At 35.2% G+C, this 27564-nt stretch overlaps 3 protein-coding genes across 5 annotated transcripts; 2 read left to right on the top strand and 1 right to left on the bottom strand.

Annotated features, from left to right (window-relative positions):
• The first annotated feature begins 2325 nt into the window (after nucleotides 1-2325).
• Nucleotides 2326-3691, top strand: LOC123868554 (small nuclear ribonucleoprotein F). 2 transcript variants are annotated; one of them, XM_045911117.1, is made up of 3 exons: nucleotides 2326-2393; nucleotides 2488-2675; nucleotides 3004-3691. In XM_045911117.1, the coding sequence occupies exons 2-3, from the start codon at nucleotides 2501-2503 to the stop codon at nucleotides 3093-3095; spliced, it is 267 nt and encodes an 88-aa protein (XP_045767073.1). In that variant the 5' UTR covers nucleotides 2326-2393; nucleotides 2488-2500; the 3' UTR covers nucleotides 3096-3691. The 2 variants fall into 2 exon arrangements, with proteins under 2 accessions (XP_045767073.1, XP_045767071.1); XM_045911115.1 differs by having other exon boundaries at nucleotides 2326-2406.
• Nucleotides 3692-4379: 688 nt separating this feature from the next.
• LOC123868527 (trimethylguanosine synthase) lies at nucleotides 4380-14387 on the bottom strand. 2 transcript variants are annotated; one of them, XM_045911081.1, is made up of 11 exons: nucleotides 14241-14387; nucleotides 14026-14158; nucleotides 13266-13404; nucleotides 11139-12535; nucleotides 10560-10782; nucleotides 9926-10175; nucleotides 9415-9553; nucleotides 8612-8772; nucleotides 7477-7652; nucleotides 6382-6504; nucleotides 4380-5629 (listed from the first exon to the last, which is right to left on the bottom strand). In XM_045911081.1, exons 2-11 carry the CDS (start codon nucleotides 14154-14156, stop codon nucleotides 5534-5536), a joined length of 2835 nt encoding a protein of 944 aa, XP_045767037.1. In that variant the 5' UTR covers nucleotides 14157-14158; nucleotides 14241-14387; the 3' UTR covers nucleotides 4380-5533. The 2 variants fall into 2 exon arrangements, with proteins under 2 accessions (XP_045767037.1, XP_045767039.1); XM_045911083.1 differs by having other exon boundaries at nucleotides 10560-10767; nucleotides 14241-14385.
• Nucleotides 14388-15270: 883 nt separating this feature from the next.
• Nucleotides 15271-26895, top strand: LOC123868531 (large subunit GTPase 1 homolog). The gene is made up of 10 exons (XM_045911089.1): nucleotides 15271-15477; nucleotides 16229-16452; nucleotides 16774-16995; nucleotides 17498-17618; nucleotides 17719-18348; nucleotides 19107-19259; nucleotides 20392-20530; nucleotides 21684-21883; nucleotides 22889-22977; nucleotides 26325-26895. Exons 1-10 carry the CDS (start codon nucleotides 15382-15384, stop codon nucleotides 26452-26454), a joined length of 2004 nt encoding a protein of 667 aa, XP_045767045.1. The 5' UTR covers nucleotides 15271-15381; the 3' UTR covers nucleotides 26455-26895.
• The last annotated feature ends 669 nt before the right edge of the window (nucleotides 26896-27564 follow it).

The raw sequence follows: 27564 nt of genomic DNA, 5'->3' as shown, positions 1-27564 counted from the left end.
ATAATTATACACGGTGTTTGACTTTGGTTTGGCTTGTAGCCAATCAGGTCCAAGCTCGTAAGGGGCATGAGACGAGCCTGCCCGCGAAATTCAAATTTAATTTGGTTTTTCACAATTTGTAAACTAATACGATAACGTAATTGCGACAATGACAGTATCATCTTCACAGGTTTATATAAAAATCTTTACTTGAAACGGTCCAGTTTAAAAAATTTGTTCTAGTATCGACTAATTTGTAAGAATAGTCGATACTAGGACTAATTATACTCTTTGGTAGTGACTACATAGTACATACTCTTTGGTCTGCTTAGTCTGCAGTAGAGGTGTAAAAGTAACGAAAACGAGCGTACCCGTATGCATTCGTTACTCTAACAATTAGTACTCGTTACTTTCGTATCGTTACTCGTTACTTTTGATACCACGTAAGATGAACGAATCGAGTCGTATTGCGTACGACAGTATGATGTCGCGGCGTCCGCGTCGCAACATTCGTAATTTGTAGAAAACATACTTAGGTCTACATTACATACAAAGCTGCGTAAGGTGCATTTTCTCACTTTTCCGTATTTTGAACCAGACGTGTGTTTAAGTTATTCTCAATTTAGTTTGATTTAATAAGTGTAGAATTACAAGTGAACTGTTGACGGAATCTACTAAAATATTAAAAAAAATTACCTTGAGCTTGAGCTTATGTTAAATATCTATACTAATAAATAAAATTAGAGTGTCTGTCTACAATTTCGAAATAACTGTCTCATTATTAAGCTCATATGATTATTTGAACGATACCATAACAGAATCGTACGTTTTTAAAATTTTAACAATAAACTAAACATACATCGGTTTTTGTAACGTACGTTTTTAAATTCACCGAATGAGCGCGCCTGCGCGTAAAACATACGGTTAGCAAACGTTTCAATACACGTATCTACGGTACTTGCGTGAACCGAAACAGTGTAGGAACGGTCATACGACGAAAAGTGCGAGTAACGAGATGCATTTGTGAGTAACGATTCGGTACTCGGTACTAGATGGCGCACCCGTTACTCAGTAATAGTCCTGTGTCAATCGTTCATTTTCTGCGATTCGGTCGTTCAAGTACTGATTACAGCAACGACTGAGATCTTTTCAGTCGTTCATCAGTCATCAGTCATTTTTTCGGTACTTCGGTACTTCGGTCCAATCAGTCTCTTCGTTCCTCACGAATGTATCGGTATTCGGTACTCAGTCTCAGTCGTCAGTCGTCAGTCGTGAATCGGACGATGAGACTCCAAGACGTCTCGATTGCGCACGCTCGTTTCGTATAGTTTCGCGTTTCGTTATAGGTCGTCCGACGACGCGGGTTCAAAATCGCTGCATTATTGTAATATTTTTCCCGATTGTATGCACTGTTATGATGTAATTACCTATCTTTTTAATTGAGCTTTTATTTTTAAACGTGTTTAATCATTATGTTAAGATTTATAGATACTAAAACCTTATGCATCTCATATACCTACACGTGTTGCCTAAATGAAGTAGGTAGATACCTACGATTTTACAATGAACATAACAACAAGGGTAAATATTGGGAAAATATACCTACCTAGCCCATATCTATATATTACTAGCTGATGCCCGCAGCTTCGCCCGCGTGGATTGGTGAGATCCCCTGCAGCATCAGGATTGAGGAGTTGGACTCCAAATTTTTTATGAAACAATGTCGCAAAGTTCCTCTATCGATTAAAAAAGAAATGACGCAAATCGGTTCAGAAATCTCAGAGATTTCGGTGTACATAGGTAGAAAAACACAACTCCCTTTTTGAAAGTCGGTTAAAAAAGTAGCCTATGTTACTCCCTGGTCAATTCTCTACTTGTCTGTGAAAATCCCGTCAAAATCGGTCCAGCCGTTCCCAAGATTAGCCTTTTCAAACAGACAGACAGACAGACAGACAGACAGAAAGACAGACAGACAGACAGACAAAAATTTTAAAAACGTGTGATTCAGTTATAGTATCGTTCAAATAACCATATGACCTTAATATTATTATTAAAATTTCGAAATTACAGACAGACACTCCAATTTTATTTATTAGTATAGATTAGTAAAGATTACTTACTATTACTATTTTACTATGATCTGTAGACCAATCATTTCTTTCAATATTTTTTAGTTTCATTCTTCGTTCTCGGTGGTTCTCGGTTCGTGGCGACTGGTTGAACCGGATCGGTCAAAAACGACTGATTCGTTCATCAGTACTTTTGCGCGACCTCAGTCAAATGACCGAATCGGTCGCGACTGACACAGGACTACTCAGTAACGAATACATACGGTTCGCTACAGCTCTAGTCTGCAGTCTGTTTGTGAAACCGGCGCGATTAGCGATTACTTTTTCAATTTTCACGAAATCATCGTAAATATAATATGTAATAAATATATCTTATTGTAAATTAGTCATGCCATTTAATTAAGAAACCTAATTATTCAAGTGATTCCTTTAATTACAGATAAACTACAAAGATGGCGGCGGCAATGCCTATTAACCCAAAGCCCTTCCTGAACAGCCTAACAGGAAAGGCAGTTTTAGTCAAACTAAAATGGGGACACGAATATAAAGGACTTCTGGTTTCTGCTGATGGTTACATGAACTTACAGCTCGCTAATACAGAAGAAATTGTTGATGGATCTTGTACAGGTTAGTTTCATGTTTGTTTGTAAAAAAATAACCTCTAAATATGCTAACTTGGTGTTTCGAATCTTTTGTGAAATACCAGCGACTTCTGCGTGTATTTAGGTTTTTATCCTTTATCCTCCAGTGTGTGCCTCTGCCAAAATTCGTAAAGACCGGTTAGCAGTTGAGGCGTGAAAGAGTAACTGATACTTGTATTTATTTGTTAATGTGGATTTGCGTGTTAAATCAATAACAAGGAAGGTATGTTTAGTCTTACCAATTTGATGATTGTAGGATTCGCTAGGGCTTATTATTGTCAAACTAACTTTTCTTCTATTCATTCTTGTTCTAGGTAATCTTGGAGAAGTCCTAATTAGATGTAACAATGTTCTCTATGTAAGAGGGGCTGAAGAAGAAGATGAAGAAGGGGAAATGAAAGAATGAATTTAATATTACTATCTGTATGTCACTAATAAAACCTTATGACTAATTGGTTTGAATCCAATGAATTCGGACAGATTTGAGGGGCATTCAAAAGCGCACCACACTGCCAAATACTGTAATCTCTCTTTGGCTGATATAGAGCATCAAAGGCAAAATCTGATTCTGATTAAAGTCAAAGAATGCTCTATAGATTTGAGCCTCAATGCCTTAGTAAATATTAAGTGGCTGGTTTGTTGAATTTGGATCATACAACAAATGCCACAAAACAGTCACATAACATTTAGGAGCTAGGACACTAAAACTAGAATTTAAAGTCAAGATTAAGGGATTCTTTAGAGGTCCATTAGGACAACATGTCATTTCAACCTCAATGCATTGCCTAAAGGTTGAATATGACACATATCCCTTACAAATAAGAAAATGATTTAGGAGTGTACCATACCATTTCTATTTAGAAAATCTATCAAAATTTACAAGTGACATACTGTATATTTAAATTAATAAAAAATATAGATAAGGTACTTTAAGCTATCAGATAAGTTTCTAAGAATATGTTCAATGTGATTCTTTCACTAGGTAATATAAGGTAAACATACTTTTGTTTCTTATTTTATCCTTTGTCCTAACCCTAAATAATTCCAGTCTTCAGCAGAATTGTCAGTTGAGAGCTGTCTGCAATTTACCTTGAAGGTAGGTAAAAACATTACTTAGAGATTGGTCATATTAAAGCAACCAAAGTGAGCCCCAACTTGACTGGTTTAGAAGTTAACCAGTCCTTATTGTAATTCTAGAAACATTGTCTCTGCTTTTATTCAATAACACATAGCTAAATAGGCCTTGACACCTTGTCTTGCTTTTAGCTGGAGTTCCACCAGCTAACGCCCACCTTTAGTCTGTGGGTCTCGTAAGTGTCTCGAAGTGGAGTTGCATAAGAGCAATAGAAAGTAAGGAACAAAATGTATAATTAAAATGTGTAACTCTGTGGGTGGTACTATAGTAAATAAATAAATAAAGTGGTGTCAACTGATGGACTCCTAAAACCACCCCAACATATACAAAATTAGAATCCTGATGTTCTGTGATCTGCTATCAGCCACTCTATGACCAATCGCAATGACCTTGCAGTTAGGGTCAACCAAAAATAACTGGCATTAAACTTGCGCAGTGAGTGATTTATCTATCTACTTAGCGCAGTAGTGTGGAACCGTCGTGCACTATTAGTGTATCTGTCAACCTTTCACCTATTTGCACAGAATAAAGGAAGTTGAATATAAACACAGGTTGCACTTGTTTTTAATATTTATCATCAACAAATATTTACAGAGATCACAACGATTAAATGAGCACACACAAGGCCTATATTTTTCATTTAAATAAACACATTCAACCACAGATTAAACCAACTTATATTTAAAATAAATAAATTCTATAATATAGTATATAGATAGATAAAGAATAGGTTTAATTGAAAACAATTTTGTTGTGCTATGAAAAGTTGAATAATACTATACTGTGCTCTAAACTTGTAAGTATTTATGAATATTTTTGGACATTGAACACACATGAACTACTTCGCATTAAGGCCCATACACTTTCTGCGTAGTTAAAGTGGCAAATTGGCAGTGCTCATTTGTTTAACAGTCTGTCTCAAATTGTACTATCCACACTGGAAATTTAATGACAAGGATAGCACTATTTTTAGACCTGCCAGTTTAGAATTTGTGTTCCACAGAACAAATGAATACTACTTAGTAGTATGCTAATTTGATTCCTAGTCATATGTTGTGTAATTGAAATAGGACCAATATGCTTTGCAGAAAGGTGAATTGGCCTTTGATAGAATTTCAAAAATATGTAACAGGAATGTTTCGACTAAGACAGTGATCTTAATCTAAACCTGCCTTTAGACACCACAATAGATAATTTTATAAAATATGTTATATTATGTATAATGAAATGACTACATATTTCAATGTGTTATACCAGATTTTTTTCTTTTATGCAAAATGAAACGTGGCAATCCTGATATGTACTAGTATGACAACTTTCATTTAATAACAATTCTGGTTAAAATGTATTTTTATAAGGCAGTAAAGTCACTGTGAATGTCTTTCTCTATTTAATAAAGTATTAGTAAATTCATAAAATATACATTATAGGTATACCTTTATTGGATGTGCTATACAAAAAAACGGCATTCAAGGACCTGTTATTCTTATAAAATAATTATTGCTTCATCATATTTTGAATAATAAACCTTAACATACAAAATTATTATGTAACTAAAATAATACATAGTACAAAAAATAATTATTGAGTGATTTTTTACAAAAAAAATATCTTTAAGTATAGATAAATAATACTATACCAACTATTTTGTCCATAAACAAAACTTAAGTTACAATTAAAAAAAAAAAAAACTATTTTTAGGATAGTATTCAGTAAAAATATGCTGTAATGGCTACAAATCTTCTGTCCAGATAGCTCTGCTCGATTTCCACAGAACTACTTGCCTCTTTCGCTAACGATAGTACCTGCAAAAAGGGATAAAGATGAAAAGTTATTTTTTGCATAAGTTACAGCCAATTTTTATGGGACCACATTAATAAAGTTGCAATATTTTTATTCTTTTTGTACAAACTTGTAATGACTTATGATTAAGTTATATTAACAAAGGTGAAGATTCTCTCTAATTTATAGAATATCTCTCTTTGGTACTCAGTGCTTAAGCTTAAAAGTTGTTTCCTATACTAGGTATAGGAAATTAGGTGTGTAACGTAAACTGGAACGTAGTCACGTCACTTCACCGCTCTCGCTCTGACAGGTCTATGCCTGTCAGCGACTATCTATGGCTAAACTCTCTCTCGAGGTGCCAACATAGTGATTTCACTTTACAACGTACATTGTGTTATAATTTTGTGTATTCGGTCTCTCTGTGTGTCATTTGGAACCCTAGTCCCTTTATAAGTTTGTTAATCAACTTACAGGTGTGGAATAAAAGAAACTAAAAATATAATATAAGTCAGAAATTTTCATACAAGTGCCAAAAACAACTGTAAAAAGTTTTAATTTAATCAGGTGAACAATGACCGAATATATAGGTTACAAATAGATTTACAGACAAAGGTTAATTGAATATTTAATTATTATAATTATTATATTTGCTAAGGATGAAATACTAAAATTTAAAACTTAATACTTACTTAAGAAGCTCTTAAGAATTCAGAAACTCTTCAATATTTAACTAACTATAAAATAATAGAATGGTTAGTACATGGATAAGTACCTGATCCGTTCTTGTGTTTCGTGGTAAATACAGGCTGACGTTGGAGTTGATTTCTCGAGCTACCCTCATAAGCTCAGACGCTGGTTTTGGTTCTAACATTGTTTCTATGTCATATTCAGAGTGCTGTGGAAATACAAATTCTATAGTTCATACATGTAAGTATAATATTTTATTAGAAGTTTTAAATTTCTGTCAACATAACCAAAATGAATGAATTTTTTTACAGCATATTTTTACAGAAAAATATTTTTTATGATAATTTGACTATGTGTCAGGGATTTTGGAGGAGAGCGAACAGACAAAGAGATGCAGATTGCGACTTTATTATTTAGACTAGATGATGCCCGCCCGCGTCAGGATCCCCTGGAATCCCCAGGATTGGTCAGATCCCCTGCAGCATCAGGATTTAGGAGTTGGAATCCAAATTTTTTATGGAATAATGTCGCAAAGGTCCTTTCTCCAAATCGATTAAAAAAAATTACGCAAATCGGTTCAGAAATCTCGGAGATATGTTAGGTAGAAAAACACAACTCCTCCATTTTCAAAGTCGGTTAAAAAGTAGCCTATGTTACTTCTTGGTTAATCCTCTACCTGTCTGTGAAAGCCCCGTCAAAATACGTTGAGCCATTCCGAAAATTAGCCCGTTCAAACAGACAGACACTTCAATTTTATTTATTAGTGTAGATAGTGTAGATGGTTTAGAAAGATTTATGTATAAACCCCTGCATACTTGGGTCCCATAGTGGACTCAAGATCACCATATCAGCAGTCAACATAGATGCTAGGTCAAAGAAGTCGCTCACTAAGAACTGTATCTTATCTGCTACACCCATCGATGTATACGGATGGGCCCTTCGAAGATAAAAAACGCGCTCAAAAAGTCAAGAGAATTTGCAAAAGTCTCTTGACTTTGTCAATGACGATGACATAAGATTCAAGCGTATTTTTGCGGACGGAATTGTATGGGAAAGGCTAATCCATATACATCAATGGCTACACCATACACTGCAGCGTTGTTTTGTCAGCGTGATCCTGACGGGCGACTTTTTTTGAACAATTTAGCCTACATTAAAAATCTCTACATATAAGTTGTACCTCTGAATACTTGGGTCCTCCCCATGGTGGGCTCAAGAACACCATATCAGCAGTCAACATAGGCGCTAACTCGAAGAAGTCTCCCACTATGAACTGTATCTTATCCGCTACACCATACACTGCAGCGTTGTGTTGCGCCAGCTCGATCTTAACGGGGTCTATGTCTATGGCTATCACTGGAAATACAAAAATAGTATGTAAATAAACCTCCACCTCAGGCAAAAGGTGAATAACGGAACCCTTATAAGATCACTCTGTTGTATGTCTGTCTGTCTGTCCGTCCATCTGTCTTGTCTGTCAAGAAATCCTATAGGGTACTTCCCGTTGACCTAGACTCATGAAATTGAAATTTGGCAGGTAGGTAGGTCTTATAGCACAAGTAAAAGAAAAAATCCGAAAACCGTGAATTTGTGGTTACGTCACAGAAAAAAATTAAAATGTGTTTCAATTTTCAAAGTAAGATAACTTTATTATTAATTATTTTATTTTTATGCATATTAGTTTGTAATTCATCATGTAAAATGTCGGAAAAAATACCCGAGTACGGAACCCTCGGTGCGCGAGTGACTCGCACTTGGCCAGTTTTTTTTTAAAGTTTAATCGATAATTTAAAATGATTATTGCACTTAAAACTAACGAAGGACGTGGATCTTACGTATTTTGGAAGTTCCTCTTTGTAATGATCACTGATAAATAAATAATTTACTTTTGACATAGGCAAATACTGTATTGCATCATTTTGTTCACCAGCTAGTAGATAACTAACCTTCTTTCTTTCTTCTCTCTGGCCTGGTTTCCGCAATTAAACGTTTCCGCCTATTTTTTTTAAAGAATATTAGCCATGCTAATCATGACTAAATACTCCCCTTTCCCCTCCAATTAAGGGTGAAGCTTGTCCCAGGAGTGAGTACGACAATAATGCAACGGGTGGGATTTGAGCCGCCGACCTTTCGGAAATCAGTCCGCTCCTCAACCGTTGAGCTATCGAGGCGCTATTGTGCTTGCGTTGCTCCTCTTCGCCGAAGACTTCACTCCAGCCATCCAAGCTCGCTCCAGAAGCCCAGTAGACTGCCCAGGTTGCCGAGAGGTTCACAAAGTGTGGTTGGGGATCCCAAATGGCGCTCTCAAAACTAACCTTTCTTCGAAGTCTGTGCGAACTGTATGGTGTTGCCGCCGGCGCCGCAGAACGCATCTATAACTACGTCGTATACGTATTTGGTGGCGATGTGCCGCGCCACGTTCTCTGGCGTCACGCTGAACCAACTCTCCCGGTCTAGTTTTATTCCTTCGTCGAATCTGAAACAACAGATATTTATGTCTTTGTCGAACCTTAAACAGTGAAACTCCTTTTTTTAGGGTTCCGTACTGTGGCATAATAAAACGAGAAACCAAGAAAAATATTGGTTTTATTTAACTGAAACGTTGACTCATTTGACAGTAGTTAGATGACAGTTGTCTATGGAGGTACAGCGCGGAGGTCGCATCACCTCACGTACCTCAAAAGGAACAAAGGAACCCTTATAAAACCTACCTACCTTTCGTGATTCTGGGTCAATGGCATGTACCGTACAGGTATTCCTGACAGTCAGACAACAAAGTGATCCCTAAACGGAACCCATATAGAGTTCCATTTTTCCTTTTAAAGTATGGAACCCTAAAAATAACCGATTATACCAACCGCAGAACAAATTTTAATTATTTTGCTTAGTAGTAGATCAGTTGTTTGTATTTGTTTTAATACTTTATACACATACATAAAAAGAGAGATTAGAGAAACACAAAAGAAAATAAACTTGTACATTAGGGGGCAAAGGTAGTTGTTTGGATATGTCGGTACTAGATAGTAAAGCTGGCTCATCCACAAAAGCTAAGTTGTCGTTCCACTGTAGTTTTGTATCTATGCTGTGTTACTGCTGTGCTTAATGAAATGTTATTTACCTGTGGAACAGGGAATGTCTCTTTTTCCAATATTTATACATTTTGGGATCATCTAAGAGTTCAGGTGGCATGTCAGAGGTATCGTAGTTCTCTTCTACTTTGGAATACCTTTTCTGTCTGCGTCTTCTTTTTATTTGACCTGTAAAGAACATTTCTAATTGATGTTAATATGTTTTTTTTTTAAGAATATTAGCCATGCTAATCATGACTAATACTCCCCTTTCCCCTCCAATTAAGCGTAAAGCTTGTGCCAGGAGTGGGTACGACAATAATGCAACGGGTGGGATTTGAACCGCTCCGACCTTTCGGAATTCAGTCCGCTCCTCAACCATTGAGCGTTCGAGGCTTGGATTGATTGTACACAAGAGCTCCAGCGATACCCAGAAGATAAACAGGTTCCGTAATTTGTGATTTGTATAAAAAATTAGTTTACTTGAAGTATATGTAAAAAACACTATTATTTGATTATAGTGATTTTTTGTTAGAAATGTTTGTAAAATACAATACTTACTTGTATTTTCGGTTACTTCATCTGCATTTTCTTCATTTTTACTGTCTAAAGGATCGCTGACGTGCTCATCAGAATTTGCATCATGTTCCAAACTTTCATCTATTATATTTGTTGATTCATTGGCCTCTTTTTCTTCATTTGTTGTATTTTTACTATTTTCTAAATTATTTTTCTCTGAATCAGATAGTGTTTGTGGAGCGTTTTCATCATCATCAGTCAACATCGCTCCATCATCTTGAGATTCTTGACTCTGTTCAACAAAATAACAGTTATATCAGGTACTAATAAGTCTATTTACTTTGGAATAGTTGCTTTTTTACTCAATCTCCCCTAGATTGAGTAAAAAAGCATCCTTCTTCTGCTCAGGGTTCAAACTAGGCACTCGCAACAAGAATGAACTTTGCTATCTTGTTGAACAAATAACTATTTTATTTTCATTGCTTTCAATTTTCATTGATTTCAAGTTTGGTCATTGTATGTCCAAACTTGAAATCCTACTCTTTCTTCAGTCATCTAGCTTGTCAGCAAAAACATTATTATAGTAAGAAAATCTCCAGCATGATTTATTTATAGAAGGCATCACAACCCTTAGAAAAGAGCATTGAGATAATATGAAGAAATCAAGTTTTCTTACCTCATCTATGCATGCATTTCCTTCATCATCGAAATAAGTTTTCTTTGACACTCCAAGTTTTCGATTCCTCGGCGGACGCAGTCTCGTGAAACGTTTTCTATATACGGTTTGACCTTTGGGCAGTTGTGTAGAGTCGAAGGAAAAGCCCATTATTTGGAATGTTGATTTTATCTTTTCTGATGCTATTTCTTCTTCATCCATTTCATGGCTGCAAGAAAAATTGCTAAAATGAAATTAAGACTTGTTTAAAAATTATTATTGATTATTTATTCATAATACATGATAAGTTTTTAATTATATTTAAAAAACATTGTTTTAAATGTACAATCGGATTTTAAAAAATTAATTAAGTTATTAAGGTTTATTTTGTTTTGAAAATATGGAAAAATTGCTAAAATTAAATTAAAGCTTATTACTGCTGAAAAGAATCTTAATTATGCTCTTTTTATGGTGCCTAAAAATTAGTGGTGAACTAATTTTTAGGTACATGTTACATATATTGACACCCCTTGGTCTCAATATAAGTAACATTTGCAATTTCATTGCATCATTTGCTTTGCAAAAGATCCTAAATCTTACCTCCTTTTCAGTGAAATTGGCTTTTCTTCTGGTGGTTCATCATCTTCATCATCATCATAATTGTTACAAACTGTACTATTACTACTTTGCTGCACATTATTGATCCCCATATTACTATCAACAACTTCTAATGTAACCACTTCTGCTTTAAAAGTTTGTCCATCTTCCCCTTCTACTGGTTGATCAACTGGCTGGGCAATTGGTTGATCAACAGGCTGGTCAACTGGTTGCTCAACTTCTTTTTCCTTTTGCTCTTTAAGCAAATTCTGTAGCAGCATTCCCACTGAACTTATAATACGATTATTCGATTTCTTACCCTTCTTTTTAGGCTTAGCTGGTTTCTCATTTAATTTAATTTGATCAATTTGTGTCTGAACTTCAATTACTGATGGTAATTCTTGGGAATTGCCTTCGCTATTCTCACATTCGATTTCCGAAACTTTTAATTCTTCTAATTTACTTTCGACATTTATGTTCGATAGCAATAATTTGTTGTTAGCTTCATGACATTCAATGTAATTTGCGTAGTGCAAAGCAAATTGTTCTCCAAAGTGTTTCTTCCATAGAAATTGCCAGTGTTCTTCACTATCCATTTCTACTGATGGTGTTTGATCATTGTATTCAATGTTAATAATACGAGTCTGATCATTGTACTGATCATCAGAAGATCTTGATGATACACTATAATCATCGGTAGGAGTTGATACTGAAGTCACATGACTTGACGTGACATTATAACTTGATAAAGTTAGCTTAGTCACATTAGTCATTGAATCTGTCCCGCCGAGCGTTCTAGGACTTACGATCCTTTCGTGTTCAGAACAGGATCTCCTTCTATTTACTGGAACCCAAAGATCATCTTTATCGGCTACATTAATTATTATTTTATCATTTTTACTTTCTTCTGTATTAAGTCCTTTTTGTTTCTTTTTATATGGATTTACTTTTGAGTCATAAGAGAATTTCCTTTCTCTTACACTTTCATCTTCATTTTTTAGTTTAGAATCTTTATTACAAATAGGTTCTGTGGAGTGTTGAGTAGGAATCCTACATTCATCATTATTATCTCCTAGATACGCTGGATTGATATAATCACTATATTTCTCTATCCATGAAGCCCAGATTATCCTTTCGCCATTCAAAGCCCAAAACTTTTCCCATGTGTCCTCAGATAAGTAATTCTCATTGATTTCAGTAAAATCTTGATCCATTTTCTCTATTTTGTCATGTGTGGTGTAGTCGGAATGACAATCTTGATATGTTAAGTCGGCTCCACTGTCGCTTGGTTGTAGAGCGTGGGAGGGAAAACAGTGCATTTGAGTGGGATCAAGTTCATCGGTTGAACAGTAGTTGTCTGTATGAGATGCACTGCAATAACAGCTGGTGCCTTCATCTTTCTGTAAATTAATTGTTGTGACAATTTTACAGGAACATGTTCTTAAAAGCCTGTATATATATAAACTAGCATATTCTCAGTCATAATACTAGATGATATGAACACACTGTGCAATTAGTCTTTATTAGGTTGACACACAGATGCAATTAGTCTTAACTCCTAATACATTTTTGTTTGTATTGTTGAAAAAAAAATTAAGCAATACAAGACCTACCAGTTGCATCAACTACAACATATTTGAACCATAAGTAAGTATAAAAATATTTGTTTTGAATTTTTGGTTATTGGTATGCGAAAGATGTTTTTATTTTTCACAGCAGTTTCTTACATGGGAAATAAATATTGTCTATTACTGCAAAATATTTTTAGTGCTGGTAATCACTTAAAACAGGTTAAAAGGTACCCCCGCTAATCGGGCACCCCTGTAATCCGACATGTCTATTATTATTGAATTTACTCAATTTGACATACATAATGAAGAATGCATTGTACTTCAGAGTATGTATAACATATAGAATGTTATTATTGGATCTGTAATTTGTTGGATTACAAGGTACTCTTTTGTTAAGGACACAAAGTCCGGAACTATAGAGGGTCTTAGGCAATATATTATATGACAAATTGGATAGTTCCACACTGCCCTGCCAAACATTTGTCGGATTAATGGGGATCCACTGTATTCTTAGTGAAACTATGTAGTTTGTTTAAGAAACACAGATCATGCAACTTACCTCACACTTAACTTTATAAGAAGTATTAACAGAGAAGTGGACATGAGAGTGGTCGTCAACTTCTTGTGATTGTGACACAATTTCACAATCACTCTCACTGCCACACTCCCTTTCTGCATAATAAGTCTTCATCGCATCTCTACAACAAATTAGTTTTTTAGGGGTTCCGTATGTCAAAAGGAAAAATGGAACCCATAAAGGGTCACTTTGATGTCTGTCTGTCAAGAAAACCTATAAGGTACTTCTCGTTGACCAGAATCAGAAAATTTGGCAGGTAGGTAGATCTTATGGCACAAGTAAAGGAAAAATCTGATAATCGTGAATTTGTGGTTACATCACAAAAAAAATTAAAAATGTGTTCATGAACAAATAATTAAGAGTAATTTTCAATGTAAGATAACTATACCAAGTGGGGTATCATATGAAAGAGCTTTACTTGTAGATTCTAAAACAGATTTTGATTTATTTTTATACTTATTAGTTTGTCATAGCCTGGCAAATTTTAGTAAATACCTAACAAGATTAAGTTTTCCTACTGACCTACTTCAAATTATCAGCCTGTAAAGAATTTTTTCTAATACAGAAGGTCCGAACTTTGTCCAACAGCAAATCCATAATGTTAAGGAATAATATTTATCACTATAAGAACCGAAATCATAGACAGTCCCATTGTTTTTTTCAATTTTGTGGGAAGTATTGATTGTTAATTATAACCTATAAAATGTTTTTTGATTCGTATAATTATAAGATTGTACTGTACCTTATAAAAGCTCGACTGCATAAGCAATAGAAATAATTATTATCATAAAGATCTTCGTTTTCGTCGATATAGAAATGAAATTCGGCCAAAGGCTCCCATCGATGGTAATGGTCGTAATACTCGGACATCATCACTGAAATTCAATGAAAGGGTTCATGAAATAGGTTGAGTATAAACAATTTAAGTCAGTATCATTGATTTCAATAAATACGAACCTTTTTAAAGTATATACTAATCCGAGAGGTTACTTGTTAGTTGTTTGTTTTATGGATTTCGATTCGGTGGGTTCGGTTCCTTGCGATTTCCAATTCCATTCCGTTCCGAAATCACGATTCACGAACCTTGAGTTGACAGTTGATACTTGACAGTTTATTGTATAATATTTATCTGTGGTTTATTGTTGACAGACAGCAGTGAGCAGCAAAGACTACAATATTATAGTGAGCAGTTCACATGGTTCACACCATGTTCACACAGCTGATAAAAACAAGAAGAGTCTTTTGCATTCATTTGCATTGTTTGTGCTGTTCTAGCATTGATTCGCTATATCAAAAATCAACTACAAAAAGCCACAAAACAAGAAAAGAAGAATTAGGCCTCATTTACACGAGAACTTTTTTAACGTCCGGTAAAAAAGCGTCCAAATAAAACAAACGTATTCCCAAGTAACTAGGTATCTGTTCACACGTAAAATAGCGTTGACGTGTGAACATATACCTCGGGAATACATTTGTTCTATTTTGGACGCTTTTTTAACGGACGTTAAAAAGCTCTCGTGTAGTGTAAATGAGGCCTAAGGACGGTCTGGCGTTAACGGTAACAGGGACAAAAGCAGAACAAAATAACAAATAGGTACCTAGGTTTGTAAGTCAGGAACTAGGTAGATAAGTAGAGGTAGGTACCTAATAGTACACTGGAAAGTTTATTCAAAAAAGTACTCTGGTGAATCCATCAATCTTTTACAACATCGAATATACTGACATAATATGCATATAATATTATATTATAACAAAGTACTCTGCATGTGTAAACTGAGTAGGTTCTAAACTGAGCTTGTAGTGATTACATATACTTTTTGGTATGTATATAGAATCAAAAGCTAGAATCCAGAGCTAGCAAGACGAGGTAGTCAATAAAAACTAAATTCTAGAGACGTGTTTTATGGTTATTTTCATTTTCTGAATGTTGTTTCCTTGAATATCTGTCAATTTCATTGACAACTAAAACTTGATTTTGACGTTTAACATCACATGTTGTTTTGGTTTTCGTCGGTGGTTTTAGTTATCCACGTTCAATACCGATATTATCTTCTTAATACTGTAAAATATTGTGTAAAATTACATTGTACGAGTCTCAATGGGAAAAAAGAATAAAGACACACTCGGACGAGCGCTCATTAAAGATAGATTTGCTAAAAATCGCAATCGAAGACATGTAGGAGATAATACCCTGGTAAACAATTTGAATAACTTTACTATAAGTATAATTAAAATTTCTAATGCCTGAGTAATACACGCAACTCTTTTGATTATGATAAAACTAGGCCTTTGTGAATCAATATAGGCTCAATATACATTGATAGATTCGACAAGTATTATTGTCTTTACAAAAGTTTACTGTGATATTTGCTGTTCACCAGTGCAATTTGTATCTTTCTCTAATCAAAGATAATAATTGAAACTTAAAGTTTGGCACTTCACATAATTAGAAAAGTTCTATGCAGTTAGGCAAATAGTAATGCATTTGTAATGTGGCTGTGTTAAAGTACCTACTTTAGGTTCACTAACACACAGATATCATATAGTATTTCAGTTATTAGTTCTAACAATAAATACTAATGATTAAGTAATAGATTTTTATTTTATACTAGCAGATGCCCGCAACTTCGTTCGCGTGGATGTAAGTTTTTTAAAAATCCTGTGGGAACTCTATGATTTTCCGGGATAAAAAGTAGCCTGTGTGCTATCCAGGGTGTAATCTATCTCCATTCTAAATTTCAGGCAAATCTGTCCAGTAGTTTTTGCGTGAAGGAGTAACAAACACACACACACACATATACACATACCTACATACACACAAACTTTCGTCTTTATAATATTAAGTGTGAAGTGTGATTCATAATAAGTACCTACCTAATATTAAACAAAATAATTTTTATTTTTTATAAAAATATTTTATCTTCATCAATCATTATGTATTTTAGCTTCACACAACTGAAGTTAATGACGGTTTTGACTGGGGCCGTCTAAACCTACAATCAGTGACAGCAGAGTCATCTCTCCAAGAGTTCCTCTCCACAGCTGACTTAGCTAATAGAGAGTTCATAGCAGAGAAACTAAATATCAAATATGTAAATACTGCACCATGTGAGGTTGATATTGTCACATCACAGCCAGATTTTGATGAACCTCTCACTGTTCCAAGAAGGTAAGGTATAAAAATCTCTTTTTGATTGTTGTGTTGGCAAGAAGCAATATTCAAGTCTGAATAAGTTTTACAGATCCTTACTAGTAGTATTACACACACAGTTTACGCATATGCCCTATAATACACAATTATTGATATTGTGTAGAAGCAGTCAGCATCCTATTTGGAAGCCTCCCACCAGACCAGACCAGACCAGAAACCATTTAAATATAAATTCCGGATTCAAACCCGTCACCTCCCACTTATAACATCACAACACTCAACACTGCTCCAGGAAGGTTGTCAGAAATGCTTCTGTTACTATCTAGTTACTGTTTTCAGACCAGCCTGGAAACCAGGTATTACAGCAGAAGAGCAATTGGCTAGAGAAAGAGATGCTTTCTTAAACTGGAGGCGACATTTAAATGAACTGCAAGCCAAGCTCGGGGCTGCTGTTACACCTTACGAGAGGAACCTGGAGCTTTGGAAACAGTTGTGGAGAACTTTGGAGAAATCTGATGTGGTGCTGCTTTTGTTGGATGCTAGGAATCCTCTATTGTTCAGGTATTGTTCAATCCCTTTAGGATTTTTAACATACATATTGCATTTAACACTTGGTATAATTTTTTTAGTATATAATTCAAACAAAATTATTACAAAAGGACCAGCAAGAAACTTGGTGGTTGCTCTTTTAAAAAAGTTGATTTACAATATGCTATGTATAAAAGTAATTGAAATCCCGCACAGCAATGTGCGGGATTTGCTGATTTAAATCTGTTGTCAGCTATACTTAAAACTTAAAAAAAAAGTTTTACTGACTTTGCCTCTTCTTCTTATTCTTTCTACACTTAGAAATTGTCAGTCAGTTGTATTGTACGAGATTCAAATTGTGTATAACTTGTAATAATTTAAAATTACCTATATGTAATTGATATTCTGTAGTTTGGCTTTTTTATTACTACCTTCTAGATACAAAAGATCTTAGCTTACTATGTTTTTAAATATGGGATTTCACCCATTTGCTGTCATTAAATAATTTTTATAATTTATCTTTAATTAAATCTAGATGTAGCGACTTGGAAAAATATGCAGCTGAGCAAAAATGTAAATGCATACTCTTGTTAAACAAGGCTGATTTAACTACTGAATATCTGCGCAAATGTTGGGCTGAATACTTTAATAAAGAGGTACGTAAGCTACATTAATAAAGATGTATTAATAATATCGTACAGAAATGCTTTGTCTAATATCACTAAATATTTAAACATTAAACATTCTTACTTTCAGAACATTCCCATAATCTTCTTCTCAGCTGTAAAAAGTACAGCTAGCAAAGAAAGAAAGATATCCGAAGAAGAATCAATTAAATCAGAAGAACAAGATAACGATGACTCAGGCGCAGAAATGGGCGATTCTGAAGACGAAAGCGATGTTGAAAATCCAAACGCACTAAATGACACACAAGATGACATAGAACTGTTCAAAAGACAGCTTGGAGACTTGGATAAAGCTGTAAATAATACTGCTAATAAAATAGACGCTATACAACAGGCATTAGATAAAGTTCTAGAAAGTTTACGATTAGGTAGACCAATAGAACCATTTCAAACTAATACTGACATAGTTACAGAAAATGGTGAACAAGAAGAAAATGTAGTTACAAATGATAACACATTTGAAAACCAAGGTACAGAGGGTGAAAACGTAGTTACAGAAGAATCTATTAGTAATACAGCAGAAAATAAAGAAAGAGTTCAAAATTCACACGAGATTTTTGACAGAGACCAGTTGTTACAAGTACTCAAAGAACAGAAGGTGGTCAAATTGAAGAATCCGCCAAGAATAACTGTGGGAATGATTGGATATCCTAATGTAGGAAAATCTAGTTCTGTCAATATTTTAATGCAGACTAAAAAGGTAGTAATGTTTTTTTGAATGTTTCCTATATTTTTTTGGAACTTGTGAATGTTTTTAGTTTGTGAGATTTACCAAAAAAACTCATATCACATTTCAAATTGCTCATTGAATTAACAAAAACAATCTATACTACTAATAAATAAAATTGGAGTGTCTGTCTGTAATTTCGAAATAACTACCGCATATTAAGGTCATATGGTTATTTGAACGATACTATAACTGAATCACACGTTTTAAACATTTTTGTCTGTCTGTCTGTCTGTCTGTCTGTCTGTTTGAAAAGGCTAATCTTGGGAACGGCTGAACCGATTTTGACGGGATTTTCATAGACAAGTAGAGAATTGACCAGGGCGTAACATAGGCTACTTTTTTAACCGACTTTCAAAAAGGGAGTTGTGTTTTTCTACCTATGTACACCGAAATCTCCGAGATTTCTGAACCGATTTGCGTCATTTCTTTTTTAATCGATAGAGGAACTTTGCGACATTGTTTCATAAAAAATTTGGAGTCCAACTCCTCAATCCTGATGCTGCAGGGGATCTAACCAATCCACGCGGGCGAAGTTGCGGGCATCAGCTAGTTTCAAAATAAATCCTGTAAAAAATTGTTATCATACGAGATCCTCCCTGAGATCATAAATTCAGAGTGTGTTCAAAAGTAATTGCACAAAATATTTTTTATTTTAAACATTTAATTTTTTAATTTAATTATTAATTAATTTAAATTTAATTAAAGACACATTTAATTAAATATTCTAGGTCAGTGTAAGTTCAATGCCGGGTCACACGCGGCACATCCAGTCGCTGATATTGGATGAAGATGTGGAACTGTTGGACTGCCCTGGCTTGGTGTTGCCCGCCTATGCAGTGGCTCCTGATCTACTGTTGACTGCTGTTCTGCCCATTGACCAGGTGAGTGTAAGCTCGATAGTATAATAATAATAATAATAATAATAATAATAATAATAAAGCCTTTTATTACTGAAAATTTTACAAATAATTTACAAACATATAAGTTATACATGCTTTTAGGTAAGATAGGTAATACATAATTAGAAATGTTAATCTTATAATTACAGTAACAACAAGTAGGTAAGTATATTTCAATTTTTCCATTCTTTTTTTTTTTATTTCTTTTTATGAACACAATTTATTACTACAACTATAATTTAAAAAATTGATTTTTAATCACTATTTATTCTGAATAAAACTGTTTTTAAATGGAAAAGCTCATATACACCTTTATCACATTGTAGGTATATGCCTATTGGAAGGTATATATTTGTTGTTATTGATATATAATAGTTAAATACAAATTTACAATTCATATTTTTACTAGATAACAATTTATTATCTTATGTTTTTATTTATAATATTTTAAAAAGCACAATATATATTGCATAATATATGCAGGTAAGTACATACATATTAGGTACACATTCTTTGCATTACAACAGCATATTGAAGAAGCAATGATTATACATATTATATCTATCTTTATCTATCATATCGCATGTATACATATGCGTAAATACCTGATGTGATCCACCCGAAGTAGCTTCTTAAATACCAAACGTGACTACTAACACATCAGGTATTTACAAGAATGAAAATAAGGAGAGGTAATTATAGGATTCACCATTGCTAGAAAAAATGCTTAGTAATTAGATTTTCCTGGTATATAAAGTAGGTTATGTCTATCTCTATGCTGTATGCTATCTCTGTACCAAACATTAAAATTGGTTTGGCGGTTGAGCCATGAAAAATAACAGACTGACAACTTCCACCTTTTTGACTCCCAATAAAAAGAGCAATGTCTTCAGGGTTAATGTATGTATGTATGTAAGTAATAAGTATGTATGTGAGTTTCTCTATTTTACCATAACTATGTACATACAGCAAAATTATTCTCTTACCAGCATACTAATGGCTTTAATTTTTTTGAAAAACATTCAATATGACATGGCTGTTGTGTTTTTTGTAATTGTCGACTCATATTATTAGTATATATTAGAGAAAGATTTTGACAATAATGTTTTTCTAGATGCGTGCTCACGAGGCAGCCATGGCGCGACTGTGTGAGCTAGTGGGTCGACATACTTTCGAGAAGAAATACGGACTCTTGTTACCTGAGTATGAGGGCAGCGAGCTAGAGTACAAGAAGATACTTACTGCGCATGCGTGTGAGTTATATAGATTACCAGCTGATGCCTGCGACTTTACACAAGTTTAAAAATCTATTAAAATTATGCTCCTGAAAAAAGCATATTACACAATCGAAGATTATGTAAATAATAAAAGAGCGTGGATTTGACCTGCAGCTCGTTCCCGCAATGCGCGGGATTTCAATTACTAAAAGTAATTATACATATATACATTATACATGGCATAATATTGTATATGAAATCTTTGAAAAGAGCAACCGCCGAGTTTCTTGCTGGTTCTTCTCGGGAGGAAAAGCATTCCGAACCAGCGGTAGATGCACTTGACGATTCAAAAGTACTTGTAAAAGTTTAAGTGAATAAAAATATTTTTAACTTGAACTTCGTCTGTGTGGATTCAGGTATTTAAAAATCTTGTGGGAATTCTTTGATTTTTCGGGATGCAATGCAAAACGGGATCCTATGTCACTCTCCAGATCTTTAACTATACCCATTGTAAAAATCACGTCGATCCGTTGCTTGCCGTTTGCAAGATGAGAACAATGGGGTACAATATAATATGTCTGAGGGATTCCCCAGGAAGATGGCACACACGACAAATGTCAACAGTTCCATCTTTCATTCCGTTTCCGGTAGTTATTAATTAGTCTTAATAGCTTCGTCCATAATTGCACAGATAAAACGTTCGGTTTCCCCAAAGAAAGTTATTTTTATCATTTCTATCATAGCAAGAAACAGTTAAAATTATTTTGCTATAATCCGCCAACAGAAAAAATCTGTATGGTCAAACATGCAGTTACAAGCTAAGCACCGCTTACCTCCCCAACCAAGCAATAAAGCCAAGTTCCCAAGCAAGCACTGCCACCACCACTCACATGCACCACCACACAAGACTTTTCCACTACTCTCTGTGGAGTATACACTACGAGAGTAGTGGAAAAGTCTTGTATGGTGGTGCATGTGAGTGGTGGTGGCAGTGCTTGCTTGGGAACTTGGCTTTATTGCTTGGTTGGGGAGGTAAGCGGTGCTTAGCTTGTAACTGCATGTTTGACCATACAGATTTTTTCTGTTGGCGGATTATAGCAAAATAATTTTAACTGTTTCTTGCTAAACATGAACTTCCGCAAAGTAACGCCTGATTCTATCCAATATTTCTATCATATTTTAATTTCAGTTAACAGAGGCTTCATGACGGCAGCCGGCCAACCGGACCAGTCCCGCTCCGCTCGCCTCCTGCTTAAGGACGCAGCGAGCGGCCGCTTGCAGTGGGAGAAGCTGCCGCCGGGAGTCGAACCCGCGCCCATCGACCAGCTCATACAGGAGAAGAAGAACGACGCGCGGAAACCCACGCCCAGGGAAACTAGAGCTGTAGAGGTGAGTTGGATATCTATATGAAGATGAAATTAATCGCAATAATATATGAAAACACAAAAAATGTTTCAAGCTGTCCATTATAGACTTTGAAACCATCCATTTAATATGCCCTAAGATGGTTTCATTAAAAAAAAAAAAGATTCCGACGAATTGAAAACCTCATCCTTTTTTGGAAGTCGGTTAAAAAGGCAATTATCCCAAGAGGGGTTTAGTCTAAATATATAGAAGGAAAAGGTGACTGAGTCTGACTGACTAATTTACCAACACAGCTCGAACTACTGGGTGTATTGGGCTGAAATTTGGCATGCCGATAGCTATTATGACGTATAGACATCTGCTAAGGAAGGATTTGTGAAAATTCAACCTCTAAGGGGGTAAAATAGGGTTCTCAAATTTGTGTAGTCCACGCGGACGCGGACGAAGTCGCGGGCATAAAACTAGTCGGTTAATACGCGTTGTCACAACTAAGCCACACATTCCTCCAAGTATATTTTTACACAAAACCGGTACAGGCAAGTCAGACTCGCATACGAAGGATTCCGTAGTCCGTACCATAGTACAAGAAAATAACACTTTGATTTTTGTGGCGTAACCACAAAGTCACTTCTTCTTCTTCCGGCCCTTATTCCACGCTACGTGGGGTCGGCACAACATGTCTTCCTCTTCCACTCTCTTCTTTTACCCCTTTTATACGCATATCCTCTTTCACGCAATCCATCCACCTTTTCTTTGGTCGTCCTCTTCTCTTTTTTCCTAACCTAACCACAAAGTCACTGCTATCAGTTTTTCCTCTTCACTTGTGCTATTATGTAAGACATAGCTATACCTGCCATATTTCATGATTATTATAGGTCAATGGCAAGTGTCCTATAAGTTTGATTTACTGAGGGGTCTTGACAGACAACAAAGTGATCCATTATATGGGGTCCATTTTTCTCTGGATATGGGGAACCCTAAAAACTAATTACCCAAACAACAAATTAATGCATAATAATATCTTTACAGGGATGGTTGAACAAGTCTACAGAAATTGACAACACGTTTTTCGCATTGAATAAAAGCACTGCGCATGTCAAAGGGAAACCAATGTTAGGGTAAGTTTGGTCAAATAAAATACCGTTTTTTAATAAGTCAATTGTTTTATTTAAAGTATTTAGCTGCACGTTGGTGATCTGGAAAAAGAAAAGATATTAAAATTAATATAATCATATAATGCAACGTTAAGTGAACAATAATCATAATTAGAAAGATCTGGTTTTCGGTATTTTTAGGGTCAAAAGTTGAATGTCAAGATTTTCTAAAGTACTATTGGTGAATTGATCTCATTAAATTATAACTTTCCGAAAAAGTTAAGTACTTTTGTAATTTTTTTAGATAGTATTATAATAATGGTGCTGTACATTGGTTGTACTCATCGATGTATATGGATTAGCCTTTCCCATACAATTCCGTCCGCAAAAATACGCTTGAATCTTATGTCATCGTCATTGAGTAATCGTCATCGTCAAAAGTCAAGAGACTTTTGCAAATTCTCTTGACTTTTTGAGCGCGTTTTTTATCTTCGAAGGGCCCATCCATATACATCGATAGTTGTACTATATCAGAAACTATCAAGCGAGTGCCATCAACCAATTTTCAACACAATAAAACGCAAACATATAAAAATATTTTTAGTGAATGATTAGTTAGATTTGTGAGAAAATTATATCAATTGCTAGCACATATAAAAACATATTTGCACTCATTAACAGGGCTCCTCCGTCACTTACTTCATACAATCGTAGTTCCAATTTCATTTGAATAATAAGCAACCAAAGTCCACGAAATTTTGCAGACATATTCTAGAAACTAATATCTGTGCCTGTGGTGTTTTGGATTTTTCTTAAAATATGTAGTTTTAAAATTACAGGGGCTCAAAGATTTGTATGTTAATTTTTAGGACCGCGTAACTTTGAAACCGAATATTTTAACAGAAATCTGGAAAACCACAGGCATAGATATTAGTTTCTAGAATATGTCTGCAAAATTTCATGGACTTTGGTTGCTTATAATTCAAATGAAATTGGAACTACGTTTGTATGGAGCGAGCAACGGAGAGACCCCTCTTAACCTAAATATACCGCGCCCATTCTCGCACTTTCGCATTCCGTTATTAGGCGGGTACACACATTACGGCACCCGTATTTACTTTAAGAGTAATTTGTCTGCTCGTTAACTGCCCTCGTAAAGGAGTCTAAATTAGATATTATGTTGTTCTTAAAATATTAATCTTACTTTATACAGGCTAATCCATACTGATATCATAAGTACGAACGTGTGTCTGTCTGCTACGTTTTCACGGCCTAACGTTAATGAACCAATTTTGACGAAATTTTTCAGTTATATCTAGTTTAAAAAAAAAGAAGTAAGTTAAGTTATCTAAGTTGCACTATCTAGTTATCTTGATAATTATTGTGGTTCTAAATACTTAACTGTGAACTTAATCTGTTTGCCATGTTTGCTGTTATCCATTTGTGAGAAAATTATATACTTTGCTAACAAACATAATATAAACAAGTGTAAATTAAAAATTTATAACACCCCCGACAAGTGAAGGTTACAGTAACTAGAAAAGAGCTGATAACTTTCAAACGGCTGAACCGATTTTCTTGGATTATAGCTAAGGACACTCTCTATCAAGCCACCTTTCAAACAAAAAAACTAAATTAAAATCGGTTCATAAGTTTAGGAGCTATGATGCCACAGACAGATACACAGATACACAAGTCAAACTTATAACACCCCTCTTTTTGGGTCGGGGGTTAAAAACATTACCTATTCACACTCAATAACCTAAATGTACCGCACCCATTCTCGCACTTTCGCATTCCGTCACTAGGCGGGTACACACATTATGATCTCCGCATTACTTTAGGAGTAATTTCCCTGCTCGTTAACCGCCCGTTTTCTCATAAACCAGTCAAAATTAGATAGTTTTAGTCGTTCTAAAGTAATGAATCCTACATTATACATGCTAATTCATATACTAACATAAATGTTAATAGTATGTCTGTCTATCTATCTATCTCTCTGTCAGTCTGCTACCTTTTTACGGCGTAATATGGTATGTCAGAGATCTTCACGGAAATGTCAACAACAATTGTACATAAAACTCAATCAGATAAACGATACGCGAGCGCATATGCAACGCAACAAACAAATATTAAAATTTATATTTAAAATTATTACAAAATACCAAAGGAGCGTTGACAAGATCACTCAAAACATATTCCAAAATATTCCAAGATGAAAGAGCACCGGAATATTGTCAATTATATTAAAATGGAAACCCAAATAACCTCCCGGAGACGGAACGGGCAGGCTGGCCTGCAGCCAAGCGTTAATTCATAAAATTTAACTGCTTTACGAGGAGGCGGGCGGTTAACGAGCGGGGAAATTGTTCTTACAGTAAATACGGACGCCGTAATAAATGTGTACTGTACCTAACTACCACTTTTATAAGTTGCATCAGCAAAATTCGTTTGCGCAGACAAGCGCAACCTAACGCTGACTAAAACTGAATTCACACCAATGAAATTGCTTCTTTGCCTCACCTCACCTCGCTTTATTGCTTGACGTTGATTTTTAACCCCCGACCCAAAAAGAGGGGTGTTATAAGTTTGACGTGTGTATCTGTGTATCTGTCTGTGGCACCGTAGCGCCTAAACTAATGAACCGATTTTAATTTAGTTTTTTTTTTTGTTTGAAAGGTGGCTTGATCGAAAGTGTTCTTAGCTATAATCCAAGAAAATCGGTTCGGCCGTTTAAAAGTTATCATAGCTCTTTCCTAGTTACTGTAACCTTCACTTGTCGGGGGTGTTATAAATTTTTAATTTACACTTGTTACTGAAGAACAATAGATACTCGGTCTATCTCGCTCATAGTTCGCGCGTACAAAACATGTTGCATATGCAACTATAGTGCGCGTCAGAGCGCATATTTCCGCGCGTAATTTTTAAAATTGTGCGGTACTTACGTGTAGCAAACTAATTTTATTATTGAGAAATGCTATTTTTAAACCCCCGACCCAAAAAGAGGGGTGTTATAAGTTTGACGTGTGTATCTGTTATCTGTCTGTGGCATCGTAGCTGCTAAACGAATGAACAGATTTCAATTTAGTTTTTTTGTTTGAAAGGTGGCTTGGCTTGATCGAGAGTGTTCTAAGCTATAATCGAAGAAAATCGGTTCAGCCGTTTGAAAGTTATCAGCTCTTTTCTAGTTTTCTTATAGAGGTTCTTGTGTCGGGGGTTTTTTTAAATTTTGAGTTATTCTTATGTGACTGTTAATGCTTTTATAAAAGGCGTGTTTTACTCTGTAAATCGGTACCCATGCAATATTTGTATACTATATTCAACTGAATTTGTAGTTGTCTATTTATTAAATTCTGCAATTTCTTTACCAGGATGTCAAGTGCGCAAGCGGCGGGCAACCCAGGCATTCTCGGAAAACCCTGGAAACAAGAAAAGAAACACGCGAACAAAAATAAAAGAGAAAAACTCAGAAGAGTTTACGCTCATTTAGATGAACACTAATATTAAGAATTTATCTGTGTAAAATATTATGGACTTTTTAAGAACATCTGTTTCGCAATAAAAGTACGTGTGAAACAACTAAAAATATCAGCGGAAAAACCGCGTCTACATCAATAAAAATTTACGTTGTGCGTCATGTTCGGGGAAAAATATTCTGTTGAAGCACAAATTTTCGTCAATGTACTCGTTTTTACGTAGAAATACATTCCAATTTACGGCAAAAAAACATGCAACGTTCAAGACACCACACTTTTATTGATGTGGACGCAACGTTGAATTAAATTAAAACCTGTACCTACCTACCTACTAATTTAATTTAGTCATCAAACACACTTACAGATACACTACAGTTTGGTAAAATTATAAAGATACATAATAGTCCGACGGCTTTGATCTCGTGGTAACGGCAATCTTTCAACATAGGCCCCTAACTACGTAGGCCAGTTCGGGTCATTCCTTCGGCCACACTTACTACACCATTGCTCTGTCGAGACAGCTTCGTGGAGCCTCTGTAATACCCTCCGTACTCTGTGGTTTGGTTCTCATTTGAATATTAACCAATGAAACAAAGTGAACACGTTCTAAAAACAAATATCTGTGTCTGTGGTTTATCAGATTTCCTTAAAAATACGTGGTTTCAAAGTTAAACAGACTCAAAGATATTGTATGTAAACCTTTGAGCCCACGGTTTTTTTTAGTTTATAGACCAGCGCTTGGCTGCAATCAGACCTGCTAGCAAGTAATGATGCAGCCTAAGATGTGGAGCGCGCTTGCCTAAAAGTTGAATATTCACTCTTGACTTGAAGGTACCCATATTAAAAGTGGAAAGGAAAACAGATGCCGGAAGGGCGTTCCATATCCTAGCGGTTCGGATTAGAAACGAGGAAGCAAATCGCTTCGTACGTGTTCGAGAAATTTCAACTACGTACAGATGCATACCTTGACGATGCCTTGCAGTAGGATGGTAGAAAGATGAGGAGGATCCAGGTCAAAGAGTTCTTGTGCACACTCTCCGAAATATATCCTGTAGAATACCGATAGACGACTGGCAACTTTGCGCCGATGTTCCAAACTTTAACAAGTGTAAATTAAAAATTTTCAACACCCCCG

The sequence above is a fragment of the Maniola jurtina genome, chromosome 9 (assembly GCF_905333055.1).
Source record: "Maniola jurtina chromosome 9, ilManJurt1.1, whole genome shotgun sequence".
NCBI classification, from domain to species: Eukaryota; Metazoa; Arthropoda; class Insecta; order Lepidoptera; family Nymphalidae; genus Maniola; species Maniola jurtina.
Note: the sequence above shows the minus strand (reverse complement) of the source record. Positions and strands in the feature narration are given on the sequence as shown.

What these genes read in the sequence shown, in the direction of transcription:
- LOC123868527 (XM_045911081.1), bottom strand. Translation starts at nt 14,156, where the DNA reads ATGATGTCCGAGTATTACGACCATTACCATCGATGGGAGCCTTTGGCC. An exon ending in TGCAGTCGAGCTTTTATAAG is followed by an intron (nt 13,405 to 14,025) that starts GTACAGTACAAT and finishes AATTTGTTGTAG; the next exon opens with AGATGCGATGAAGACTTATT. An exon ending in CCAATTTCACTGAAAAGGAG is followed by an intron (nt 10,783 to 11,138) that starts GTAAGATTTAGG and finishes ATTTCATTTTAG; the next exon opens with CAATTTTTCTTGCAGCCATG.
- LOC123868531 (XM_045911089.1), top strand. Translation starts at nt 15,382, where the DNA reads ATGGGAAAAAAGAATAAAGACACACTCGGACGAGCGCTCATTAAAGAT. An exon ending in AGGAATCCTCTATTGTTCAG is followed by an intron (nt 16,996 to 17,497) that starts GTATTGTTCAAT and finishes AATTAAATCTAG; the next exon opens with ATGTAGCGACTTGGAAAAAT. An exon ending in TTTTAATGCAGACTAAAAAG is followed by an intron (nt 18,349 to 19,106) that starts GTAGTAATGTTT and finishes TAAATATTCTAG; the next exon opens with GTCAGTGTAAGTTCAATGCC.
- LOC123868554 (XM_045911117.1), top strand. Translation starts at nt 2,501, where the DNA reads ATGGCGGCGGCAATGCCTATTAACCCAAAGCCCTTCCTGAACAGCCTA. An exon ending in TGTTGATGGATCTTGTACAG is followed by an intron (nt 2,676 to 3,003) that starts GTTAGTTTCATG and finishes TTCTTGTTCTAG; the next exon opens with GTAATCTTGGAGAAGTCCTA.